Below are 26,636 nucleotides of genomic sequence, written 5' to 3' on the forward strand. Positions count from 1 at the left end.
GATGTCTTGTGCTATTTTTGACTGGGTTGTTTTAATGCAAGCAAAAGAGGAAAAAGGAAACCTATACAAAAACACTAAATGGTTTGAGCACTTATCAAGTTAGTTAAAATCTGAAAAAAAAAAAAACATTTGAAATAATCCCTCCCTTCCTGCTTTGCCAGCATGGAAGATGGCAAGGACAGCAGAGCTTCAAGTCTCAGTGGTCTGACTGTCAGTATTGGAGCTGTAGTCCACTCTTTCAAACAGCAGGATGGTTTCACAGTGCATGGTCTGGGGGAAGAGGTCAACAGCCATAGCTCTCACTGGACGGAAGGGGGCTCCTCGCACACGGTTAGAAGGAGCTCTACAGAGACTTTAAGACAAACATATTTATTCAAATGGATTAGGCTCTGATTCCACACTAGGTAATAAAGTTGAATGGGAACATTTCATGATATACTGTCAGAGGAAAGTCAACCTGAAAACAATTACCCAGTTTTCGTAATGTAAATTTCTGATCTTGTGCTAGGGGAAAAGGTTTGTTTTAAGCCAAAAAGGAAATTATTTTGGCTTATCACAAATCCCTCTCATATTTCAACTTTTCCACTCAAACCACCTCCATTGTAATACCCATATTTCACAATCCAATCAATTTGCAATGGATTTGATTTCAAATGGATTTGAAAAAAAAAAAAAAAGTGTGGCTAACTCAATTCTGACTTTTTTTTCTCAGAATTGTGTTATATAAAATCGCAACTTCAAGTCAAACAGTCAATTGCAAGAAAGTCACAATTCTGACTTTTTTTCCCCTCTCAATTGTGAGTATTAGATTATAACCCAATTGCGAGTTTATAGGTCCAATTCTGAGGGGGAAAAAATTACTTTTTCATAATTGCTTTAGCCTATAGAGTTAATATCTAACAATTCTGACATAACTTGCAACTGCATGTTATAAAGTCAGAATTGCAAGATAAAAACTCGTAATTCTGAGAATTTTTTTTTTTTTTTCTTTTCAGAATTGTGAGATAAAAAGTCACAATTACCTTTTTCTTATTTTTAATTCAGTGGGGGAAACAAGATTCCATACTGCCCTGAATTTGTTCTTGTTAAATATCCTGTTTCACATTATGGAAGTAAAATTTGTTGCAAATGCATTTCATGTTGACTTTAAATTTAAAATAAACTTACTCAATAAAATTGTTCATAGCTGCTTTGGCATTGCAGGCGACGTAGACGAGTCTCTTCAAATGTTCTGCTCTTCTGATTGCTAGAATAACTTTGGAATCTGGTAAGAGAGAGAGAATGTTGGCCAGAACTTAAACACCACATCTACAAGTTAAAAGCAGTAATATCGAGATACAGTGCACAGCATAAATGAGTACACTCCCTCTGAAACTTCTGAAAGTCAGCAATTACTCAATTAGAAGACATGTTAGGGTTCTTTAGAGATATAATGTTCCAGCAAGTCTGCTTAATTACTAAAGAAGCATGTCAAAATTATTCAGGAAAATAAGATTCTCTTATCAAGGTGATAAAACACCTTGATAAGAAAATAAAAATTTTCTGATGTAAGTTTAAGGCAATGTTTGATCAACAGGTAAGTATGTTGAACCAAAACATTTAAAGATAAGTAATTTCTTGACAATTCAAAGTGTTATATAGCCCACTGAATCATTCTCAGACTTCATGCTGACAACAATGGAAGCACTTGGGAAAGAACTGTCAGGAGACTCATTTCTTTAGCACAAAAGAGGACAGTGGCACAAGAGGATTACCAAATCATTGTTTTAAGTGTGAAAATATAGCAAAAGTAACACAGAATTTCAAAAACAATGGACTTGTGACAAGGCCCCTGAAATAATCGGGCCTTCATTTTAAGCTTTCATTTTGTGATGAGGGATTTTTTTGCTAGACAAAGAGCAGGAGAAATACCAAGCGAGTGTCTCAGAGCCAGCAAAAGCTATGAAAAGAGTGACTGTTTATCTCACAGAGTAAGATGCAGCCTGCAGAAATGACATGCATGGTTGTTGTTCTCGCTGGAACTACCTACTGTAGCCAAAGCACAATAAAGTCAGTCATTTCCAAAGCCAAAATTTACAAAATATAGATTCTGGGAATCAATACTCTGCTCTTATTAGACCAAATCAATCATTTTGGATCTAACAGCATCCAAAATGTTATGGTGATGCTAGAGGAGGAGTACAGTGAGAAGTGTCTGGTTCCCACAGTAAAGTTCAGTGGTAGTAAAGCTCTTATATAGGGATGTATGAGTGCTGAAAGTGTGAGGGAGTTGTGCTTTATTAATGCTGTCATGAATCTAGGGTGTACTAATTTCTGCAATCCTTAATTTAAACAAAATTGGCTAATTTACTTATTTTATGGCTATTAATGACATATACATTTCTCAGTTTTTATTATGTATGTGTTTAATACATTTTAGTTTTGCCATCTTTCCATGAATTGTATTAGTGATCATAGAAAAAAAAAAAATACATCTTTTGTATTTGTTCAGAGGGGGTGTACTCATTTATGCTGTGCACTGTACTATACGAGTACTTTACGTACGTAGCCCTGCTCTCGGAGGATCGACGATTGCCGTGATGTTGGGGGATACCACAGCATTAAGAACAGTGGGGAACACATCTTCAGCCTTTCCACAGTGGAATTCAACATTGGTCAAGCCTGAAAATGTACATCTGAAGTCTGAGTAGATCATGGGAGATGGATAGAGAAAAACAACAGAAAAAGATAATATCACTCTGACTTACCGTTAGCTTCAGCGTTAGCCTTAGCATCTTCCACTGCCTCCTGGCACAATTCAATGCCAATCACCTTCTTCACCCTCTGTTAATGACAACAAGATTTTTTTTTTGTCTATTTCCAAGAAGGCTAACTTTTGTTCTGAGAACAGTTTTCTGTTGACTCATAGTTTTGTGTATTCTTAGAAGCAAAGCCATACCTTTGCCAGTGAGATGCCGATGGTTCCTGTCCCACAGCACACATCCAGCACAGTGCTGTCCTGGTCCAGTTGAGCCCATTCACCCACAGCAGAGTACAGAACCTCAGCAGCAGGTGTGTTTGTCTGGCAGTATAAAAAAAAAAAATCATGATATTGTAAACTTTTCAATAGCACTAATGCAGGACATTTAAACTGAAGATACTGTGCTTAATATTCTGAATCACATACATCATGAGTTGTCTGATGCTTTTTAACTATTGTAGTATTAATCCACATGAAATTATACAAATACAGTCAAATTTTCAGGAGGTTCACCTGGAAAAATGAGTGAGGAGAAATGCGAAATTTTAGTCCGAGAAGCTCTTCGTGAATGCATTCTTCTCCGGTCACATGTTCACATGGCAGGTCGTCTGTACCCGCAGATGTCCTGGGTTGATGCAAGTTAATAAATGAATGTTAAGTCCTCTAAAATCTAAATTAAATTCATCTGAAGTATTGGGGGGGGCTTACCTTTGTCCCATTCTCACAAAGTACAAAGATGTGATGCAACTTTCTTTTCCTTCTCCTTCGGTAAAATACTGACGCAGGTTTCGTTTCAGTTCCTCAAGTTCTTCTTCTGGGAGTTTCTAGATTGTTAAAAAATAAAACAATATTTATTCATTCAGCAGTAACAATAGTTGTAAATAGTTGTAAAATGCATAACGCCTACAGTGGACACAAAAATAACCACTGAATAAATCTCTTTCTACCTGTGGATTGAAAAAAACAATGGCCATGGTTTGCTTTATCCTGCTTGTTCGTACTGTCAGTTGCCGCCAATGACCCTCATAAGTCTCTGGACTGTATACCGCATATGGAGTCGTCCTTTTCAGAATAACACAAAACTCTTAATAAACCGAAATGAATACATACACAATGGCTGATGGGTAACACAGACATATATTTTGTCCATGGAATTTAAACACCCTTTCAAAACAAATTTCACTGATAGGCCCATAAATATAGTTAGATTTAGATGCACATTAAACAATCAACAGTTAATTCATTCACCTGATAAACTGCTGGAACTCCTGCACAACCCTCTTGGCCTCAGAAGACACATGGGTGGTTTCTGATGGACTCACTACTGCACAGGATCCTCCTTTATACTTACCCAAACGAAAGCCCACAGTCTTATCCTCTCCATCTGCTCCCACTCCAATCACAAACTCGCACTTATTCCTGTACTCTGTCTGCAAGTATAGGGTCTTTACTGGACAGTGACAAATCAATCATACCATATCTGCAACCATAGATTTTATTTTTAACATACAAGTATATAATCTTTAAATAACCTTAAAAGTTACATTAAATCAGTCAGAATGGGCTAAATAGGCACTGTAACCTACCATAGGTAGGCAACAATACATGAAATAAGCTGCTCGAGCTCTGTCTTTTAGGATATATATCGTACGGTATATCGGCAAAACATAAGTAGCCTACTATATTCATTACTTTATTATAGATTTGCACACTACAAATATATCACAGAAACCTGTTTAATCGTCTTTAATGGACGTTAATTTAAACGTGCAAGAGGTATGGAAAAAAATAACACGATCAGGGTTATGCAATTGAGCACCGACAATAACATTCGACCCTTCTGAACGCCATTGAATAATTCTCCTTCTGAGTACAGTGGCAATACCATGATAGTTTATGAAATGTATTTAGTTAAATATGTGATGTGTTAGATTAATGTATGTGAGTATGTGGATTTACCTGCACAGGTGATGGTCTTATGGCCTCGAGTGGGCAGCACATTTTGTTGTGTTTCTCTTTTTGAACGAACAGCCAGGGAAGCATGGCTTTGTTGTTGTTGCCAATTTCCCTGAGAACAAGTATCAAGATAGTTATATTGACGGAAACGTTCACTGACCAACATAATTTGCTATACCACCAGAAGCTCATGTATGAACTATATGGGTGACGTTATCATGCAATTTTTGCTATTTTTAAAGAAATATCAAGAAGCCATTCATGCATATGCATGTCACCAGAGCCATCAGAAAATACCTGGTCAGTTTCTGGAGAACACCTTCAACTTCTTTCTCTTTCCTCTTCAGCTGTTCTTCATAAGGCACGTTCCACAAGGGTGTCACGGCATTGGCAATCTGGATATTGAGAGGCTCTTCCTCATCCTCCCCTAGCTCCTGGCAACCCGCAGCACGTTTTGCACCGGGCGGGCCACCTTCGGTTTCCTCCTCTTGTTTCCTCTTCTTGAGGATGGGATCAGCTTTGGGCTTGGCCAGCCGTACACTCAGCACTTTACTCTTCCATTGCATGCCGTGCACTGCCTTCATGGCCTTGTCCCTCTCCTCCTGGTTCTTAAAAGTGACAAAGGCAAACATCTGTCTGCTAAACAGCTTGATTTTGTGAGGATTGATCCCATGCTTGTTGAGGAACTTCTTCAAGTCATTAAAACCAATGTACTTGGGCAAGTTTTGAATCTCAACTTTAAAGATCTCGGAGGTAAAGAGATCTCCTTTGATGTAACGGTACACATCACTGGCTGCACCCTCTCCTTCTGCTGTTGCTGCTGGCTGATTCTCTTCGTTTTTCTCCTCCATCAGGTCATCTGGTTCATTGTCTGTGCTCGGTAATGAACCAGCTGGATCATTCTTGTCAACAGTAACATCTGTCATTTTGCTCTGCATGAAATGCCAAAGGAATCATATTATTAGACCTTCAATTTCAAGAATGAGTTTAAGCAGTGTTCTGCGACATGCTATAATTCACTTTAAAAAAAAAGATTCATCAACAAATTATTATACATAGATTTAAGAGATCATACTGAGAGACTACATGGAATATTTTTGTACTTTAAAGTTATTTCCACACACAGCAGGGCCACTGAAAACATGTGAACAGTTTAACGAAATACACAAGATATACTCATTCCCTTATACATATGAATGTACATTTTAACATTCTAAAAGATAAATTGTTATGTCAACTAATGGACAGATCAAGACTCAAAAAACAAAGATGGTTTTTTTAGGACAATTAACGTTAAATACAAAGCAAATGCTAAGTTATTTCTGATATTTCTTCACATCGTCTGAACAAACCTGCGCTGTCAAATCTCCTTGTTATTCAGTGTTCTTCACTATGAAACCTGAAGGAGCTCTAAAAGCACTGTGCATTTTATACATACATGCAAGCTGCCATCTTTGAGAGAGAGAAACACGTGTCAAAAGCAGTGTATTGTGGGAACACCGGTCAAGGTCTATTTAATAATATGCACTTCTTAAACTAATTGTTTTAAATAGATTAATTAAATTTAGACCGCACAAGTAATTTAACTGTATTGTATTTAGACGTTTACATTCGTTTAATTCCAGCGCAGCGTTTAATTTAATCTAGCGCAAAAGAGCCGAGACTTTTATTTTGAAGTGTAGCTCAACTCCAAAGTAAGTGCCGAGTCTTTACTCTGACGGACCAAGAAGTTTTGGCTGCATAAGAGGTTCGTGTTTGGAAAAGACAGACAGAAACAAGTACGAATGGTTAACAACTGTTGTTAAACATTACGTTATTGTCTGTAAAAAGACCACGGGGGGATAACTCACTGAGAGCAGATTACTGGACGAGAGGCCAGACACAGTAGCTGTCTAGCTCGGTGCTATCTAGAACGAAGACGCAAATTACAACGGGAAGTCACTTTTATTAAGACTCGGTGCTGTGGGACTTTAGTCGAACTTCAACCTGGGATGGACGACCCGACAGTACTGGAGATTTGGATCTGATTCGTATAACGACTGACAGCGGGTTGTCAGTGGTCAGATGTGGCTGTTGGGACTCGAGACGGGAGACGTGTCACTGATAAAGCGGCTGAAGCTGAAGTTAGAGCCGCAGCGCTGACATCCATTCATTCATCAGCCCAGTCCAAGAGTCCATCCAACACATAACCCGGACCTGTAAGATTTTTATTCACCCGTAACTTTACTGCCCGGTGAATTAAAGACTTCTTACCTCTCTGTTGGTGTGGAAAGGACGTGTTTTGTCAACATGGGTTCGTTGTTTCGGAGTGAGGAGATGTGTCTGGCCCAGCTCTTTCTGCAGTCCGGATCCGCCTACGACTGCATCAGTGAACTCGGCGAACTCGGACTGGTGGAGTTCAGAGACGTGAGTGTATAGCGTCAATTATGTGTACTTGTTTGAAATATTGATTTGGCTTGTGTTTAGCTGACTGGCTCACAACCTGATGGCTTTCTGTGTGACGTGATATGAAGGATTTTTCTGCTCATGCGCCTCTGTTGCCAAAATACAGTTTAAAAGCAGCAACAAGTGATCAAGTCTTTAAAAAAAGTCATTTTTTTGTATAAATAAGGGTGTTTGATGCATCTCTGAGATACCGACATGTATACTTTGTTGTCGTTTTTCCACTTTCCACGAATTTTCCTGTCTCTCACTAATAAGAAAACTTTTTACAATGTTTAACTCCAAATGTAAGTTCAAATAAGTAAGAAATGTCACGAAATGTTCATTTCCATATTTTAATTATTATTATTTTAATGTACATGATATACTAATCTGTTTGTTTGTTAATGACCTATTTAGGAAAGTTATTATATTGAATTTATTAATATAAAAGTTTCAATATATTATTATTAATATAAAATATAAATGTGTAGAATATTCCAGTCATCCTTGTTCTATTATCAGATATGTTTTCTTTCATTTGTTTCAGCTCAACCCAAGTGTGAACTCTTTTCAGCGCAAGTTTGTCAACGAAATCAAGAAATGTGAAGAGATGGAGAGGATTCTAGGTAAAAGCTTTGCTGTTACATTCTTTACCTAAATGATATACAAATGTTCGGGAGGAGCACATTCAAATGATCTGGCTAATCATCACATCATTCCAACCAGCAATCAGCAGTCAGTATATTATCTACCCAGTCAGCAGGAGTGTATATATATATATATATATATATATATATATATATATATATATATATATATATATATATATATATATATATATATATGTGCATACGTAGTCGACTCACCTATGGTTCTCGACAGTTTTCAGCATCCCTCCACCACCCCATCTCCTCACACTCGCCAAATACCGAGCTCGGAGCCCTCTCCTCGGACAGCATGCCAAACATGCATATAATTTTCTACCTGACTTATTTGTAAATGTGAACTCGTGAATAAGGGCTTAATTCAAAAATCATGTTCTGATGCTTATCTCAGTAAAATGACAGAGCTGGTAAAGGGTCTCATTACTTTCTGAACAGAAGTCACGTTCATGGTGGTTGAACCTAAGATATACAAATTAGGTTATTCACATTGGTTTCAGTTGAGTTTATTCAGTAAGGTGTGTTTTAACTTTTATATGTTGTGATTGCCATTGATCAATGCTCAGAAACAGACATTGATGGTGTGTGCTAATGATAATTCCCCAAAGTAAATCAACAGAATGAACTCAAAGTGCACTTGTATTACAGGATATCTGTTAAGGGAAATTAAAAAAGAAGACATCCCACTGCCAGAAGGGGAGGTGAACCCAGCTGCACCATTACCCAAACATGTGATGGTCATAATGGTGAGATCAGTTCAACGCTGTTCATTTGTTTAGCTCTTGTGTTATTAGTTGGTCTTTCAGACACTTTCAGATGTATTTTCTGGTCTGTATTCTTAATTTCTCACTGGCAGATTTGCATAGTTAAACTAGAGTCCTGCGTTAAATATAATTGATTTTTATTCTGTTTTCTTTCTTGTCATGGCTACTTAAAACATTGAATCAATACAGACTTTGTTAAACCTTTTAAATCTTAGCTGAGACATCTATTTTTAATTTGTTATAAAGATAGCTTTGTCGAAAATGTAAAATCTCCCTTTGATTTACACTGGTAGAATATTTGGCATTGGCCCTTTCTTAAATCTATTTGCATATCCATCATTTGGTCTTGTCTTTATTTATTGCCTGTATTAGACATTAATGTCAATCAACCAGTTGAAGTCTGTTTTGCAGTTCCCTACTAGATCTCTTTCAGGAACACTTTCCTCAATGTCAGTGCACTGATATGACTGCTGATATTTAGTTATGACTGAGGCCTTTGTGCTTTGTTTAGGAACAGCTTCAGAGACTGGAACTAGAGCTGAGTGAGGTCACCAGGAACAAGGAGAAACTCCAGAAGAACCTTCTAGAACTGACTGAGTACACGCATATGCTTCGCATCACACGCAACTTTGTGCACCACAGTGTAGAGGTAAGACATGCGATTCCCTGTCACAAATTTTGAGCTTTTGTTTGAGCGTAAAGGAAAAGGGAACGTCTGACTGGTGGAAGGATTTACCATGCTTTTGTCATTCATTATCTCACTGATTTTGTTAAACAAACAGCTCCATGTGAATTAAAGTTCAGTCTTAGTTCAGTCTTGTCTGCATTTTGGCTTTTGTTTCTCTTTCTGTTGATGTATTTGATCCTTGACCATGTTCGACCTCTCTGGTGTAATTGAAAGGAATTCATCTCCAGAGAGCAGGATTGTGGGAATCATGCAGGTGATTCAGAGTCACCTGATTTTCACTGACTGCCAGAACCTTGAGAGCAGCTATCAGTGGCTTTACAAATAGGCTTAACTCTTGACCTCTTCTTCTTGATCACTGAGGCGATATATGAAAACAAATATATTGAATGTGACCATGTAGGCTATACTTATATATTTTGTGCAAAAGGGTTAAAATAACATTACATTCTAACATTGTAACATTACAATCTAAAAAATGCTTTTTAAAGCAGAAGTTAATTTCACTAAGCTAAAAATTAAATAAATAAAAACAAAAGCACACTCTAATTATTATCCACTGCGTGGTAAGACTTGGCTTGCTTTACTTTGGCTCGGTTTGCTTTTCCACTGCAGTTTAGTACCGCTTTAAAGTGGGTGGGATTATAGACTTATCGTTATAATTGCGGCAACTCTACTGCCAATTGGTTTGGTGTCTCGTGTCGCGAAACCAATGATGCTGGTAGTGACGATTCTCTCTGACCAATCAGTGATCTGCAGTGTTTATGCGTCACATTTTAGTATCGATACGGCTCGCTTGGAACCTCATCCGCAGTGGTACTATTTAAAGTGAGCCATACCGAGCCGTGCCATGCAGTGTAAGCGCACCATATATTAGGCTATTTGATTACAATTGTCACTTTACAGTTACTGCTATCATACTTGTAGGTTTAAAATTCTACATATGGCACATTTATTGTTCAACAACAAATATTTTAGCAAAATATAGCTATATTTTAGTCAGAATTATTGCACTCTGTCTGTTTGGCACATATGGGCATGGAGGTGCTCGTTCACTGAAGTCTGTGACGTTTAGTGGAGATTCGCTTGCAGAAGGGCCGTCCACTCCGGACAACAAAATGGAAATATTTGCATGACTTTCTAACATTTATAGATGATATAAAGCATGCCTCATGTCTAGGACAAATTGGATTATGCACTTTCCCCGCAGGAACTCGCTCTGTGTCCTCTGCTATTGTATACTGTATATTGATATACACTATATTGCCTCTTTCTATATTGTTAATCAAATATATATTGCTATATCGTACAAACCTGATAAATCGCCTAGCCCTCTGTGTGTGTGTGACTCTAATCTCTTGCTGTGTTTCTGCTTGTGAATGGGCAGAGGGAGTCGCCGCAGGTCCAGTATGAAGAGTTTCCGTTTCTAGAGAAAGAACCTGTGATGGACTACACCAGCATGCAGAGGCTTGGAGCCAAGCTTGGGTGAGCAGTTTAAAACATAGAGTTGAAAAGTATACTTCTCTTATCTGTGTTCTGCTCTGGCTCACCGCATAATTTTGTGATGTAATTTAAATGGTTAAAATTATGTGTGAGACAGAGCGCATTTCAGGAAACAAAGTATACTCGGGCCTTAATGCATACTAAAACTGTGTTCACTTGTTGTATCATATCAAATTTAACCATTATTTGAGAAACTTAAAAAAGGATGTCAGATCAGCAGAGCACAGTGACATCTGTTACCAACTTTTACCCATAAGATCTCAGCAATTATCTAACATCCTGTTTCCTGTATGCATGTTGAAAGGCATGCAAAACTTGTGGAATTACTGACATTCCTCATTTTTTTTAAATTCATGCCACTGTTGTAAAGTTGAGCTCATATTCCTCTGTTCCTGCTGCTCAGGTTCATTTCTGGACTCATCCAGAGTGTGAAAATCGAGGCATTTGAGCGAATGCTCTGGAGAGTGTGTAAGGGCTACACCATCCTCAGCTACTCTGAAGTAGATCAGCTTCTGGGCGACCCTGATTCGGTGAGACCAGTTGACATCACCATAGTTTGATGTTTATAAGTTGTTTTGGTAACAAAAATGAATGCTTGATTTATCTATCTAGTCTTTTGAGATGGTCTAATTTGTCTGTTCTCTGAATGGTTTGTCAGGGGGAACCAACCAGGAGTGTGGTGTTCCTTATCTCCTACTGGGGAGATCAGATTGGACAGAAAGTTAAGAAGATATGTGACTGGTAACTTAGTTCTTAAATGAAATTCCTATATTCTACTTCTACTTAGTGATTCTGTTAATCACTCTGGTTTAAAGTACTTTATTTGTTGAGCTACCATATATCTGCTCCATTTAACCACTGACACTAACCGATTAGGCCACATAGACAGACAGGGAGCTGCTTTTTATAAAGATTATATATATAGCATACATTTAGGGGAAGATTCATGACTTTAATTTCTTAATTTCATTTGAATTCTTTTTTAGAATTTTTACTCTTAAGAGAAAGTAGAAGTGCTGTAGTTTTGAAACGATTGTTTTTTGTTTCCGTAGCTACCACTGTCACCTGTACCCGTACCCCAACAGTAATGAGGAGAGGACAGATGTGGTGGAGGGGCTCCGTACACGCATTCAGGACTTGCACACGGTGAGACAGGATGAGCTTGTCTTCTCACTTGTTAAAGTGTGAGACACACATTTTCTTATTTTGACTGTGTGGAACACAAATGAAGGTGTAAGTGTCATCTCATTAGTGTGATTAGTCATTGCTAGCTGATCTTTCCCTGAAAGGTGCAGTAGGTGTTTATCTACAGAAACATTTTTTTGTTATACTGGTTGAAAGTCTCCTCATATCTTGATAACAATCACTATGTTAAATGGTCTAAATGTATTGTTATAAATATATATATGTGGAAGGTGTTGGACCATAAAACGTTCATCCAATCATAATATTTGGTCCGAATAAAATAATACAATGTCCTACCTGCCTGTCAAAGTATGTTTTTATATAACCTCGCACACCCTGTTTGCACAGACATCATACATCATCAGCGCGTTTCATGCTATGCAGAGTTTATGTAGACAGACGTCAGTCATGGAGTTGCCTGGAAAATCCAGCCTCACCACTGTACCAGTGGATGAGTCTGGTCGGCCATTGAATCAATTCGATTTCTAGGGCAGAGCAAATCCGAGCAAACAGGAAGCAGAGTAAACTAATCAGAGAAGGGCGGATATGACGTTAGCAAAGCGACGAGAGTGTCAGTGTGTTTTTGGTCATTTAAAACCGAATTCACGGCTGAATAGAACAAACTCTCGGGTCTCCCGTGCGCAATCTTTGTTGATATTGAAGGGACTTTCGCCGCATTAGAGTGACGCTGTTTGCGTCACTGAAAAAAACGAATCCAATTGCACGGTACGGTTTGGAGTTGACTCGAGGCGCGACGGAGGGCGGACTGACCAGACTGATATATCTTGTAGAATATATATAATTCTGGACTTGCCAGGCAAGTCATGGAGCACCACAAACAAACAAGCAGCCACCTTTTACAGTTCCCACCGAATCAAAATAATGAGCTTATGCTGCATTCACGTCATAACTACCGTAATTAAAGGGTTAATTCACCCACAAGTTAAAATGTTGTCATTAATTACTCACCCTCATATCGTTCTAGACATCATGAGGGTGAGACCTTTGTTCATCTTCGGAACACAAATTAAGATATTTTTGATGAAATCCGTGAGTTTCTGGCCTCTGATAGACTGCAACTTTATTACCACTTTCAAGGCCCAGAAAGGTAGAAAAAACATTGTTAAGATACTGATAGGGAAGAGAAGAAATTTTTGAATAAAGTCTTTGTTTGTTTTTTTGAGCACAGAAAGTATTCTTGTCGCTACATAACATTACGGTTGAACCACTGTAGTCACGTGGACTATTGTAACTGTGTCTTTTCTACCTTTTTATGCATTGAAAGTGGTAATAACTTTGCAGTTTATCAGAGGCCAAAAAGCTCACAGATTTAATCAAAAATGTCTTAATTTGTGTTCCGAAATGAACAGAGGTCTTAAAGGGTTTGGAATGATATAAGGGTGATTACTTAATGACAGAATTTTCATTTTTGGGTGAACTAACCCTTTAACAGATGGCAACCCATGACATGCCAGCCGGAGCTGTTCACATCCTCAAACTCGGAATTATGCTTTTCCTTGTCAACAGTATCAACACCGAAATGAATCCGCAGCAGTCAGGTACAAGCTTTCTAAGTTGTTTACATGAGGTACTTTAACGCCGTCTCTTGTGATGCTTTGCTGAGAGCAGCTGTGTGTGTGTGCCTTACCTTTGTGTATTCTGGAGGAGGTGTGGCTTTGGAGGCGCTCTGAAGGAACGGTTGGATGTTTTGATTTGAAAGCTAGCTTGCTATTGCTAGCCTCTCCAAAAATGTCCTATTGCACCTTTAACTGTCACCCCTCTTTTTGAACATAGACGTAAAAATGCACTATTCAAACTTAAATGGTTGTAATTCATGAAAGCTGTGGAATACAGACCTAAGGTTGATCTTTTTATTTTATTATTTTTTTTTTTTATTCCTTTATTTAACCAGGGGAAGTCATATTGAGACTATAGTCTCTTTTTCATATGATCCCTGGCCAAGAAAGGCAGCACTTAAAAAAATGTATCGGCACCCCATAAGCAGAACAACACATAACAAGGACAAAAGTTAAATACAACAACAAACAAAATATAACACAATATCATAACCAGGACAGGCAGATAACAAAACAGAACAGCAGCCTATGTACAATCACACTTATAGTTGAAGGTTTCTGTGACATATAATTTAAAATCATTAAGTGGTATAATAGTGCCTAGCTTCAACTGTTTTTGCAAAGCATTCCAGGTTGAAGGGGCATTGTAACGGAAGGCAGTTTTATCAAAAAAAGAAGACAGCAGATTATTGTTGAGGTGAAAGCACTTGAAAACAATGAAAGTGTAAAAAAAAAAGTTTACTGTAAAACTAATGTTCTGTGCTAAACTTTTTTTTAATACTCTAAAATTGTTATAAAATCAAAGCTATATGTGTTCCAAATTTGAAGTTCCTATGAGATTTTGTTTACACTCTATACCAAATATAGACACCGTTTGACACCCACATTCCATTGAATTTTTTTTATGTGTTCTGTCACAAATTATTAAAGTTCTGTCACAATATCAATTCTATCACAAAACGGTTGTCAAATATGGAACCTTGAGTCTCAGACCTTTCTGATGACGTGTTTTGTCAAGATTAGAACCATTTTTATTTTGTTTTATAAAATAATAGTTAAAATAGATTTTGTAATATGAAACACAACACCGCCCACTAGGGGAAGGAGCCGCTAAAAGGATTTAAAGTACTGTTTCAATGGTAAAGCAAGGTCCGATTTCAAAATGATTTTCACAGGATAATGTTTACGCTAAGCTTTCAAATTATATACTTTTTTTTTTTTTTTGCGTATTGAGAGAGTTTTTTGGTAAATGTGTTTGCATTGTAGTTTATGAGAATGTCTTCTTTTCAGATAAAAATTTATCTGCCTCAATGGAGTGCATTTTTTTTTTTTTTTTACAATTCTAAAAATGTGCCTCAACAGTGGATGCGATTGAATAACTGGACTAACTAGCAGACCAATCGCATCACACGGAATCTCAAATGTTGGTTTAGTCATTCTGAAATGCCTGAGCCAAAGTCTGTCATCAGAATGATTTGGTATAATGTGTACAATCTGTACAATTGATTGTCTCCAAACACCAGTCATCCAAACACAAGATAACATGATCACGTTTATTGCATTTCCTCTGTCTGCTCTGAAATGCAAGTCATTATGATGTAAGAAAAAAGATAGGTGAATGGAAACATAGCTATTGAATTTCAATGAAAAAGTAGCTTAAGCCTCACACACACTTGCCGATTGTAAGGCCGATTATGAATGTAAATTGATACTTATGAATGATCGCGCTCAAACGCGTCCAGTCAGAGCCAGTTGCGTTCAGTCTGCGATTACAGTCGGTGTTCAAATTCCATGTGTAAGTATATAAATCGGCTCCCGTCGGAGGAAACAATCGGTATGCGTGTTCAGTTCAGTCTTAGAATGTTTCAGCTAATCGTTAGGTGTGTCCCCGGCTTTAGTGGAATGGAAAAAATGCATTCTGTGTGAATGGCCCCTTAAGCCGGGGACACACCTAACGATTAGCTGAAACATTCTAAGACTGAACTGAACACGCATACCGATTGTTTCCTTCGACTGGAGCCGATTTATATACTCACACATGGAATTTGAACACCGACTGTAATCGCAGACTGAACGCAACTGGCTCTGACTGGACGCGTTTGAGCGCGATCAGTCATAAGTATCAATTTACATTCATAATCAGCGTTACAATCGTTAAGTGTGTGCGCGGCTTTAGAATGTTACGGCTAGATGCTTAGCAACAAACACCCAATCACGTGCCTCGTATTCAGATGCTTCAGACATTTATAGAAACATCACGTGCTATATCAACAGTCGTTTCAGCGTTTGAGGAGAAAATTGTCAAATGTTGGAAAACGCGACAATTGGAGCGGAGAGTGGAGGTTTCATATTTACCTTTTAGAGTCCGAAAAGTCCATTCAGAAAAAAACTTGATAGTACAGTCGGCAATACCGTGTATAACAAGAGGATGCGCAATGCTCGAGTCTTTATGTGAACAAGTTGCATGTTGCTTTCGTCCAATCAATGACACTGACACTGCAAATATGCAAATAAGAACGTTAACCCAGGGTTTAGGAATGAACAGTGTGAAATGCTAGCTTATGAATACCCAGGATTAATAGTTAAACCCCAGTAAATGATGAGCAATGTGAAACGTGAAGCAATATGACCCAGGATTCCTTTACCCAGGTTTAAGAATGACCAAGGGTTAACTATTTCAAGTGTGAAAATGCACAAAATGTTCAAGCATCAAACACAGTTTTGCCCTGATCTAGAAAGTGTGTGGTAGGAAACACAGAAACCTCTGTCCTGGAAACGTATTACCTGACAGAATTAAATTCAGCAATAGCTAATTTTATTGTAAAATGAATTTTATTGGTTGGTTTCAATAAAAGTTTAATAAAATTCACTTGCAATCTTCACTAACCAGTTCAAAACTGCCATGCAGTGGAGGAATGTGGGGTGGGGGCAGGTTAGGTTCGAGGGCATTTGAGTTTGCTTGTGACCGCTCTCTGAGAGAAAGAAAATTGTGTTAGTGGCCTAGCTCAGCACATGATATTCATGAGGTCTAGGCTCTGGACAAGTCTCCACTAGTGAATTATGTGTATTTGATACTCAAGACACACACTGTTCCTTTCAGGTGAAGAAATGTTGTAAACAGGACAAAATATAAGGCTGGCTCAGTCATTCATGAAAAGAAAATTGGGTTGTTTCTGTGTTTAGAAAATGTTCCTCGATTAATTAAAGTTATTTGCTAAAGAGAAGGGCAAAATGTTTTTATGTTCATCTGAGCGCAAAGTTCTGAATCCAGGGCAACAAATGCCATGTGCGGCTGCTCGTGTCATTGACCTTCTGGAAAATAAATTCATACTATAGGCCTAATTATTAATACTTATAGAACAGCGGTTTTGCAACCTTTATATTTCTTTTCTCTTGTAATTATGACAAAGCTGCTTGTTTTCAAATTATTATTAGCACATTAACACTATTAACTGCAAGATATATTAAATTAAACAACCACAATTAATTGTGATTCCAAGAAATTTCAAGAATCGTTTGTAATAGAGAGGGGGGGAAAAAATAGGTAAATTTTTTTTTATTTTTTTTTTAGCATTTTTACATTAAAGGTGCCGAAGAACATGTTTCAAAGATGTACAATTTACAAAGATGTAATATAAGTCTTAGGTGTCCCCTGAATGTGTCTGTGAAGTTTCAGCTCAAAATACCCCATAGTTTTTTTTTTTATTAATTTTTTTTAACTGCCTATTTTGGGGCATCATTATAAATGCGCCAATTCAGGGCTGCTGCCCCTTTAATTCTCGTGCTCCACGCCCCAAGAGCTCGCATTTGCCTTAAACAACATAAAAAAAGTTCACACAGCTAATATAACCCTTAAAATGGATCTTTACAAAGTGTTTGTCATGCAACATGTCTAATCGCGTAAGTATGGTATTTATTTGGATGTTTACATTTGATTCTGAATGAGTTTGAGGCTGTGCTTCGTGGCTAAAGCTAACATTACACCCTGTTGGAGAGATTTATAAAGAATGAAGTTGTGTTTATGCATGATACAGACTGCAAGTGTTTAAAAATGAAAATAGCGATGGCTCTTGTCTCTGTGAATACAGTAATAAACAATGGTAACTTTAACCACATTTAACAGTACATTAGCAAACATGCTAACGAAACATTTAGAAAGACAATTTACAAATACCACTAAAAATATCATGATATCATGGATCATGTCAGTTATTATTGCTCCATCTGCCATTTTTCGCTATTGTTCTTGCTTGCTTACCTAGTCTGATGATTCAGCTGTGCACATCCAGACGTTCTGCCCTTGTCTAATGCTTTGAACATGGGCTTATGTTATGCAAATATTGGGGGCGTACATATTAATGATCCCGACTGTTACGCAACAGTCGGTGTTATGTTGAGATTCGCCTGTTCTTCTGAGGTCTTTTAAACAAATGAGATTTACACAAGAAGGAGGAAACAATGGTGTTTGAGACTCACTGTATGTCATTTCCATGTACTGAACTCTTGTTATTCAACTATGCCAAGGTAAATTCAATTTTTGAATCTAGGGCACCTTTAATACATACAATATTTTAATAATAAACAATTAAATAAATCTATGAATAAATAAGTAAATAAATACATTTTTAATTTTTTATTTAGTCATTCCGCAGTCCCTTTGAGGTTTGCAAAGCCCCCCTGTTTGAACCACCATCTTTGGGTTGTTATAGAAGACTCTTTTACACTTAAGTGACATTCAAAATAGTTTAGCTTGATGTATTTTTGAACCTGTTCTTGAAAACTTTGTTGAAATGGTTTTGGTGGTTTCTTCATAGGTTCTTCACCGGACTGAGGATTACTTGAGGCAGGTGTTGATCAAGGCCTCAGAGTCTGTGTACATTTGGGTAATCCAGGTTAAGAAAATGAAGGCCATATACCACATCCTCAACCTCTGCAGTTTTGATGTCACAAACAAGTGCCTCATAGCTGAGGTGTGGTGTCCTGTAAATGATCTGCCTGCTCTTCGGAGAGCACTAGAGGATGGATCGGTAGGCAACTTGACATTATTCAACAATATTATAGTACATTAACATATATATTAACAAGACACTTTCAGGTGGCGCACTAAGTCAAATACAACTTATTGATTTGTGCGCACATATCCCTAAACTCTGCTGTGCTTTTTTTTTTTTTTGTTCCATCAGAGAAAGAGTGGAGCCACTGTTCCCTCGTTTGTCAATCGTATCCCGAGCAGTGACACTCCACCGACCCTCATACGCACCAACAAGTTTACCTCAGGCTTTCAGAATATAGTGGATGCCTATGGCGTGGGCAGCTACAGAGAGGTCAACCCAGGTGAGAGGGCAGCTGTTTAAAACAAATGGGGAACATTAAATTTACTTCATGTTAGAGTTTTTTTTTAGCATATATATATAAAAAAACCCTATCATATCATATAAATCATATATATATGTCACCCTTTTTACATGTCCTCAATGCTTCATACATATCGATGCTTGGATAAGATATGAATGCTTTTTTTTTTTTTTTTAATCGCACCTTCTCACAGCTCCATATACAATCATTACCTTTCCCTTCCTGTTTGCTGTGATGTTTGGAGACCTCGGGCACGGCATCATCATGGCACTGTTTGCTCTGTGGATGGTTATCTATGAGAATGACCGCAAACTGAAGAAAACCAGGAATGAGGTGCATTCAGCTTGCTGTTATGACATGGCTGTATTTTCATATAAGAGCATTAACCTTCCTCTAGCATTCATTTAGATGTGGTTGTAGGCTGCTAATGTTTCTGTTAATTGTGTTACAGTTTGATTAGCATTGTATTCATTTGTTTAGATCTGGAACATTTTTTTCGAGGGCCGTTACATCATCCTGTTGATGGGCATATTTTCAGTCTACACCGGATTAATATACAATGACTGCTTCTCCAAATCACTCAACCTGTTCGGCTCGGGGTGGAACGTCAGCGCCATGTTCAAGCATGGAGACTGGAAGTGAGTGTTCAAAACGCAAAATACTGTATACATACATATACACACACAGTGTGCAACAAATGTTTTAACATTTAGTATGCTAAATATCTTATCTATCTAGTCTTTTTTTTTTTTTAAGTGTAGGTATAACTTTCCATGTTTCCACAGAGATGAAATAAGGGCTTCACTAAGGCTAATTCAATTTATCATCTACTCGTACAGCACGTTTTTATCCTGACAGTTTAATCCAAGTTCTCACATAGGGGTAGGCAACAATAACTTTGAGTCTCGTGATGCTGTTTGAAGAGGTTTATGCTGGATACACTACCATTAAAAATTTTGGGGTTGGTAAGATTTTTTTCAAAGAAATTAATACATAATATATTCAACAAGGACACATTCAAACTGAACAAAGGTAACAGTACAGGCATTTATACTGATACAAATAACTTCCAAGAATCCTGAAAAAATGCATATGTGCATATTAGAATGATTTCTGAAGGATCTTGTGACTCTAGTTTAAAGACTGGAGTAATGATGATGAAAATTCAGCTTTGCCATCACAGGAATAAATTACATTTTAAAATATATTAAAATAGAAAATAGTTATTTTGAATTTTAATAATATTTCACAATATCACTGTTTTTACTGTATTTTTATCAAATAATTGCAGCCTTGGTGAGCAAAGGAGATATCTTTCAAAAACATTCAAAAATCTTACCAAACCGAAAAGTTTGATTGGTAGTGTAATCCTTGCAATCATACTGCTGAAATCAGCAAATAGTAAATAAAGTTGAAATCCTCTTTAAAACTTTGCTAGACAGTCCACAATGCTGACAGCAAATTTTGGAGTTTGGAGCTGTTGGAGATGATGCAGATGATGCAATGCAGTCTTATTTGTAGGGAACAGCAGATTTCTCATGTACAGTATCTGCCTCTAATATGCTCTTATTTTTCTCCTCCTAAGTTGGAGCACAGTCCACTCAAATGGCATCCTTGCACTGAATCCAAATGTCACAGGAGTCTTTAAAGGGCCCTATCCTCTGGGGATAGACCCGGTAGGTCTCTGACTTAATTTTATTACTATGTTATCAAAACAAATGAATCAATATACTATCACCACCATAAAAAAGTGTAACGGTGGGTGAAAAACTCTGGTTTGTAGCGTAGATTGATAATCCACCACAATATACATGCAACATACAGTATAATGTACAATATACACACGATGCACAATATATAGAATCTCAAGTACTTACCAGTGAACTACATAGTGTTAGTTGGAATAAAGTATACATAAACCACATAATAATAAGAACTCAAATGCAGGACTTAATGCAGGATATTGCCACAATGCACAATTAGGAATGTATACATGTCAATTTACTTTATATCTTAATTGGATTCCTGGGTGAATGACAAGTTATGATTTTATAGTCTTGATCAAATGTATAATTATCTTTCATTTAAGTTGAATAATATTTTATTTGCACTCTCTGTAGATCTGGAACCTGGCATCAAACCGTCTCACCTTCCTGAACTCCTATAAGATGAAGATGTCTGTGATTGTAGGAATAATTCACATGACTTTTGGAGTCGTCCTTGGCGTTTTCAATCACTTGTGGGATATTTTAACAGCTATTTTCAATAGATCTGTTTAAAATGTTATAACTTTGATCCTTCTAATGCCCCATATGTTCCTTTGTTCAGGCACTTCAGAAGGACATATAATCTGTACCTGATATTTATTCCTGAGCTGCTCTTCCTGCTGTGTCTCTTTGGCTATCTGGTCTTCATGATCATCTATAAGTGGCTGTTTTTCACAGTTCGAGACTCTCAGACAGCCCCCAGCATCCTCATCCACTTCATCAACATGTTCCTGATGCAGGGGGACTCTGGCCAACCCCTTTTCCCAGGACAGGTTAGACTCAAAGAACCCGATGTGCAGCTATTTACATGCTAAAAGGAATGGTTCGTCTCTGTGTTTCTTTTTATTTACTTTCCCTATTTCCCATAGGCTGGGCTTCAAGTGTTTCTGGTGATTGTGGCCGTGTTCTCTGTGCCCGTGTTATTATTGGGCAAACCTCTCTACCTCTATTGGCAACACAAGGGCAGAGACCGCCTGAGCATGTACAGGGTGAGGATTCTCTTTTTGTGTGTGTTTTCTCCAGCTCTGACCTGAAGCCTGTTGGCTCATTTCTCTTTTTCTCCCTCTGTAGGGGTATCAGCGTGTACGACGGAACAGTGAGGAGGAGCTCTCTCTCATGCAAGCTCATGATATGGAGGAAGGCAGCAGCCTGGACAGCCACTCATCCAGCTCTGACAGCCAATCAGAGGAGGTGAGACATTCAGAACCAGTTCAGTACACTGTTTGGTGCGAATAAACAACTTTCCCTATGATCCTAACAGTTTCCTTTCTTCTACAGCTTGATTTTGCAGATCTGTTCCTCAATCAATCCATCCACACTATAGAGTACTGTCTGGGCTGCATCTCTAACACTGCGTCTTACCTCCGCCTGTGGGCTCTCAGCCTGGCACATGCCCGTGAGTAACATATCCATGAATGACTGCGTCTAGGTAAATATATTTATTAGGGGTGTAACAGTACATCTATTCGTCCCGAACCATTTGATTCTTTGCAGACTTAGTCACACAAATAGCTCAAGTGACTAGTGAAGAAATAGACTGGCTGTATGACACTTTCATTGAAGCAGAATTTTGCTGTGGAGATCACTAAACTCCAAGCGCACTGTTTGTTTTCAGGGGCCAATTGCATAAATATAGCCACTACATTAAGATTGTGTCTTAAAGGTGCCATTGAACGTTTTTTTTAAAAGATGTAATATAAGTCTAAGGTGTCCCCTGAATGTGTCTGTGAAGTTTCAGCTCAAAATACCCCATAGATATTTTTTAATTCATTTTTTTAACTGCCTATTTTGGGGCATAATTAGAAATGCGCCTATTCATGCTGCGGCCCCTTTAAATGCTCTCGCTCTCCGCCCCCGGAGCTCGCGCTTGCCTTAAACAGTGCATAAACAAAGTTTACACAGCTAATATAACTCTCAAATGGATCTTTACAAAGTGTTCGTCATGCTTACTGCATGCATGCGTCGGATTATGTGAGTATTGTATTTATTTGGATGTTTACATTTGATTCTGAATGAGTTTGAGGCTGTGCTCCGTGGCTAAAGCTAACATTACACACTGTTGGAGAGATTTATAAAGAATGAAGATTTATAGAATGAATTAGAATGAATTATACAGACTGCAAGTATTTAAAAATGAAAATAGCGACGGCTCTTGTCTCCGTGAATACAGTAAGAAACGATGGTAACTTTAACCACATTTAACAGTACATTAGCAACATGCTAACGAAACATTTAGAAAGACAATTTACAAATATCACTAAAAATATCATGATATCATGGATCATGTCAGTTATTATTGCTCCATCTGCCGTTTTTTGCTGTTGTTCTTGCTTGCTTACCTAGTCTGATGATTCAGCTGTGCACAGATCCAGATGTTAATACTGCCTGCCCTTGTGTAATGCCTTGAACATGGGCTGGCATATGCAAATATCGGGGTCATACATATTAATGATCCCAACTGTTATGTAACAGTCGGTGTTATGTTGAGATTCGCCTGTTCTTCTGAGGTCTTTTAAACAAATGAGATTTATATAAGAAGGAGGAAACAATGGAGTTTGAGACTCACTGTATATGATCTCCATGTACTGAACTCTTGTTATTGAACTCTGCCAATATAAACTCAATTTTTAATTCTAGGGCACCTTTAAGAACTAGACCAACTAGCAGTTAGACAAGAGGTAATCAGTCTTGCATTTCCAATTCAAATTAGACCAATCTACTTTTTTATGTAACTGACCTCGAAAAGTTAGGACTAGTTTTCAAGAAAAAAATTAGATGACTAACTTTTAAGACTAGTCTAAGCAGTTTATGCAACTGGCCACAAATTATCAGCACTTCATCCACATGTAGAGGGAGAGCGTGCACAGGGTTGCCAGATTGCACAGATTAAGTAAAACGCAGGTAAGAAAGTGTATCCTTTTAAGGGAAAAGCTCTATTTGGGGGGTTTAAGCTCTTTTCATCTCGCAACTACAAGCATGAACATTAGTGGAGGCTTGTTACCAATGCAAGACAAATGCCAATAAAAAACACGTTTTCAGGATAAATAACGAGTGGGCCAATATCGTGATGATTATTTTTAATAAATCAAGAAAAGCAGATTATCTAAAATCTAAGGTCTTCCTGTCCCTCCATTGACAGTCTACGCAACTACAGGCCCCGGTATACTTCAAACGAAATTGAAGAACGAACTGATGTGACATAATTTAGAACAAAATCAGGCCAAAACGAAGTTCGTTTTGTGTTCTTTTTGGAAGTTCGAAATGGCTTGCCAAAGCCAACTTTCAGGAAAAGTTCGCTCCAGCTGCAAAACACCTTCGTACTACCATTGGTCAGTGACAGTAACGTAATAGGAGGTGTGCGCTGAGGCTCCGCCTTCACTCGCGTCGAACACGTCTTTAACTCATTCATGTGTTTGAGTTCGCTGAGGTAAGATCTCCATGGGTGAAAACATGAACACAGTGGATAGCAGCTTTATAGTACAAAATGAAGTTGTGCTTCTGATGAAATTAGGCACTAACACTGTTTTCCATGTTTGATACTGTAAGGCTGCTTGATTTTAAGCAATCTATTGAATAAAGTGATATATGAAGACGGGACGTGACTGGAGTGCTAATTTGCAGAGCTCGTGCTAACATACCCATGCTGTTATGATCAGACGCTTTTCTTATGCGTTCTATAATAAATGCTGTTTTCTCATTTTTGTTGTTTATTTTGTTACTGAGAAGAAAGTGCACGGCACATATTCATCTAAAAGTCGATCACAGCAGTGTGGGTGGCGTCAGATGTTCAATTACAGTATATCGCTGGTCATGCATTTCGAACTTCGTTTTACCCCTAAACGAAGAACGAAAAAGAACTTTGTTTGAAGTATACCGGGGCCTTACCACTTTCAAGCCCCAGAATGGTAGGTAAAGACATCATTAAAGTAATCCATGTGACTCCAGTGGTTTAATCTCAATTTTACGAAGCGACATGAGTGCTTTGTGCAAAAAAAAAAAAAAAATTTACTTTTTTATTTACAAAATATTAATCATCAACGCACGTTTACGAGGATCCACTGGAGTCACGTGGATTACTTTAATGATGCCTTTACTATCTTTCTGGGGCTTTAAAGTGGTAGTTGCATAGACTATCAATGGAGGGACAGAAAGCTCTCAGATTTCATTAAAAAGATCTTCATTTATGTTCCAAAGATAAACAAATGTCTTATGGGTTTGGAACAACATGAGGGTGAGTAATTAATGACAGAAAATGACTTGAGATCCACTGGTCTACATTCAAACATCCAAAATAATACTGTCCATTTGTAACAGCCAGTCAAGTACAAGTTGGTCCTAAAAATGGCTAGAATATGGTCAATTTAAAATAAAGGAATGCTAAACGTGTTTTGTTGTGATCCAGAGCTCTCTGAAGTATTGTGGGCGATGGTGATGCGGGACGGCCTACGTGTGAACACTAGTCTGGGTGTTGTGCTCCTGGTGCCTGCTTTTGGTCTGTTTGCTGTCCTCACTGTGTCCATCCTGCTGGTGATGGAGGGACTTTCAGCCTTCCTTCATGCTCTCAGACTCCACTGGTCAGTACAAACCCCCGAATATACACCACTATCTCCAAAACCATGTATTGTTATAGTCCATCATGCTCAGGCGAGATTTGGACATCACTATTCAGCAATCGCATCAAAGTTAGTTGCTGAACACAAATGATCTCTTTCTCCTCAGGGTGGAGTTTCAAAATAAGTTCTACAGCGGCGCTGGCGTCAAGTTTGTACCGTTTGCCTTCGCTCTCATGCACAGCAGCTTTGAAAACGATGGGCTGTTATGAACTGTGGGATGCTAAATATCAGACCAGAGCGGATCTGTGAGCTTCATTTTAACAGATTTAAATACAGTATGTTGCACTACATGCCAAACTGGCCCAACTAAATACTTCTTCGGGATTATATGGAGGTCCCATATCAGCATTGGCATACTGAGCCACATCAGATGCTTGATGATTTTTGGACGTGCAACCATAACTTAAAAACACTGAGGTAAAGCAGACTCTGGACTGTAAATAGTACCCTTGAGTGCTTTAGATCTTTTGAATGTATTATGTCAGCTCTTCACAAAAGTGCTGTTTGGGAATATCTTTTTTTCTACCATGTTGCCTGTTGGCTGTGCAGAGATGCTCATTTCTCCATAGCTGAGCACATTCCATGAGTGACTTTCATTTTCCACAGTGTTGAAACATTATTCTGGCTCATGTAGGTCATTCATCGTGTTGATCCAGTGCTGTATAGATCATAGAGCTTCATAAGGCTCAGTGTTTGATTCAAATACTTCTGCAGATGATCTTCTACAGAACCCCTTCTAGCCCACAGGAGGCTCAGATATTTCTAAGTGCCAAACATGCTGAATGTATTCAAATGGGTGGTAGATTAATTTTTTCAGTTTATTAAGTCATTTAGAATTTAATTAATTTAATGATGAAATGCGTTGCATCTTCTGTGTTGCTGTTCAGGGCAAAGCGAGTTCAGGGCAGGGTGTTGTGAAACTGCAAAAGTCATTTAATTTTAATTGTATCATAAATGGAGATGTTTTAGTGTTTTAACTGTCCTAGATCTGTTCAATTACTCCATTCTGACTCTTCAGAATTGTCTTATTTTAACTCAATTTAATGTGACACTTTGGTGTGTGGATTGTGAGCCACTGAATTCATTCCATTTTTTTTTTTTTTCTTCAGATTTATTAACCATACTCATTTTGATTCCTATCTATAATTTGAAGATTCTGTGCAATGCTTAGGTAACTTACATTCCATATTTTGCATAGGAGATGAATATTTAACATTACACAATAAAGACCTGTGAAGATTATTTGATTGATTTAAATGTTTCTTGATCTAAGGGCTATTTTTGAGCAGAAGTAGACATGTGCAGCTATACGGTAATACAATATGATAATAAATATGCACGTGGGCACTTACCATGAATACCATGAATAATTATTACGAATTATTGCAATTTTTAGAAGGCATGTT

General features: G+C 37.8%; 2 protein-coding genes across 4 annotated transcripts; one reads left to right on the forward strand and one right to left on the reverse strand.

Moving 5' to 3' along the window:
* Nucleotides 1-4: 4 nt before the first annotated feature.
* Nucleotides 5-7,082, reverse strand: trmt2a (tRNA methyltransferase 2 homolog A). Of its 3 annotated transcripts, none has more exons than XM_048187495.1 (12): nucleotides 6,950-7,082; nucleotides 4,994-5,628; nucleotides 4,700-4,808; nucleotides 3,989-4,170; nucleotides 3,688-3,802; nucleotides 3,449-3,564; nucleotides 3,254-3,365; nucleotides 2,939-3,061; nucleotides 2,748-2,823; nucleotides 2,545-2,661; nucleotides 1,168-1,264; nucleotides 5-352 (listed from the first exon to the last, which is right to left on the reverse strand). In XM_048187495.1, the coding sequence occupies exons 2-12, from the start codon at nucleotides 5,620-5,622 to the stop codon at nucleotides 190-192; spliced, it is 1,839 nt and encodes a 612-aa protein (XP_048043452.1). In that variant the 5' UTR covers nucleotides 5,623-5,628; nucleotides 6,950-7,082; the 3' UTR covers nucleotides 5-189. The 3 variants fall into 3 exon arrangements, with proteins under 3 accessions (XP_048043452.1, XP_048043453.1, XP_048043451.1); XM_048187496.1 differs by lacking the exon at nucleotides 6,950-7,082 and adding an exon at nucleotides 6,135-6,252; XM_048187494.1 differs by lacking the exon at nucleotides 6,950-7,082 and adding an exon at nucleotides 6,049-6,198.
* On the forward strand, nucleotides 6,628-26,472 carry atp6v0a2b (ATPase H+ transporting V0 subunit a2b). The gene is made up of 20 exons (XM_048187487.1): nucleotides 6,628-7,102; nucleotides 7,668-7,746; nucleotides 8,431-8,528; nucleotides 9,058-9,195; nucleotides 10,619-10,716; nucleotides 11,138-11,264; nucleotides 11,393-11,475; nucleotides 11,787-11,880; nucleotides 18,311-18,523; nucleotides 18,680-18,830; nucleotides 19,045-19,184; nucleotides 19,332-19,489; nucleotides 20,437-20,527; nucleotides 20,972-21,090; nucleotides 21,180-21,390; nucleotides 21,487-21,606; nucleotides 21,689-21,808; nucleotides 21,896-22,013; nucleotides 25,020-25,191; nucleotides 25,337-26,472. The coding sequence occupies exons 1-20, from the start codon at nucleotides 6,986-6,988 to the stop codon at nucleotides 25,437-25,439; spliced, it is 2,550 nt and encodes an 849-aa protein (XP_048043444.1). The 5' UTR covers nucleotides 6,628-6,985; the 3' UTR covers nucleotides 25,440-26,472.
* The last annotated feature ends 164 nt before the right edge of the window (nucleotides 26,473-26,636 follow it).

This window comes from Megalobrama amblycephala, linkage group LG4 (genome assembly GCF_018812025.1).
Source record: "Megalobrama amblycephala isolate DHTTF-2021 linkage group LG4, ASM1881202v1, whole genome shotgun sequence".
NCBI lineage: Eukaryota > Metazoa > Chordata > Actinopteri > Cypriniformes > Xenocyprididae > Megalobrama > Megalobrama amblycephala.

Bases quoted from the DNA above. Each gene is read 5' to 3' on its own strand.
- trmt2a (XM_048187495.1), bottom strand. From the start codon at position 5,622: ATGACAGATGTTACTGTTGACAAGAATGATCCAGCTGGTTCATTACCG. The intron at 3,565-3,687 runs GTAGAAAGAGAT...TTAACAATCTAG, and splicing joins TTGTTTTTTTCAATCCACAG to AAACTCCCAGAAGAAGAACT. The intron at 353-1,167 runs GTAAGTTTATTT...TTTGTCTTAAAG, and splicing joins GCTATGAACAATTTTATTGA to TCTCTGTAGAGCTCCTTCTA.
- atp6v0a2b (XM_048187487.1), top strand. From the start codon at position 6,986: ATGGGTTCGTTGTTTCGGAGTGAGGAGATGTGTCTGGCCCAGCTCTTT. The intron at 11,881-18,310 runs GTGAGACAGGAT...GTTTCTTCATAG, and splicing joins GCATTCAGGACTTGCACACG to GTTCTTCACCGGACTGAGGA. The intron at 20,528-20,971 runs GTAGGTCTCTGA...CACTCTCTGTAG, and splicing joins ATCCTCTGGGGATAGACCCG to ATCTGGAACCTGGCATCAAA.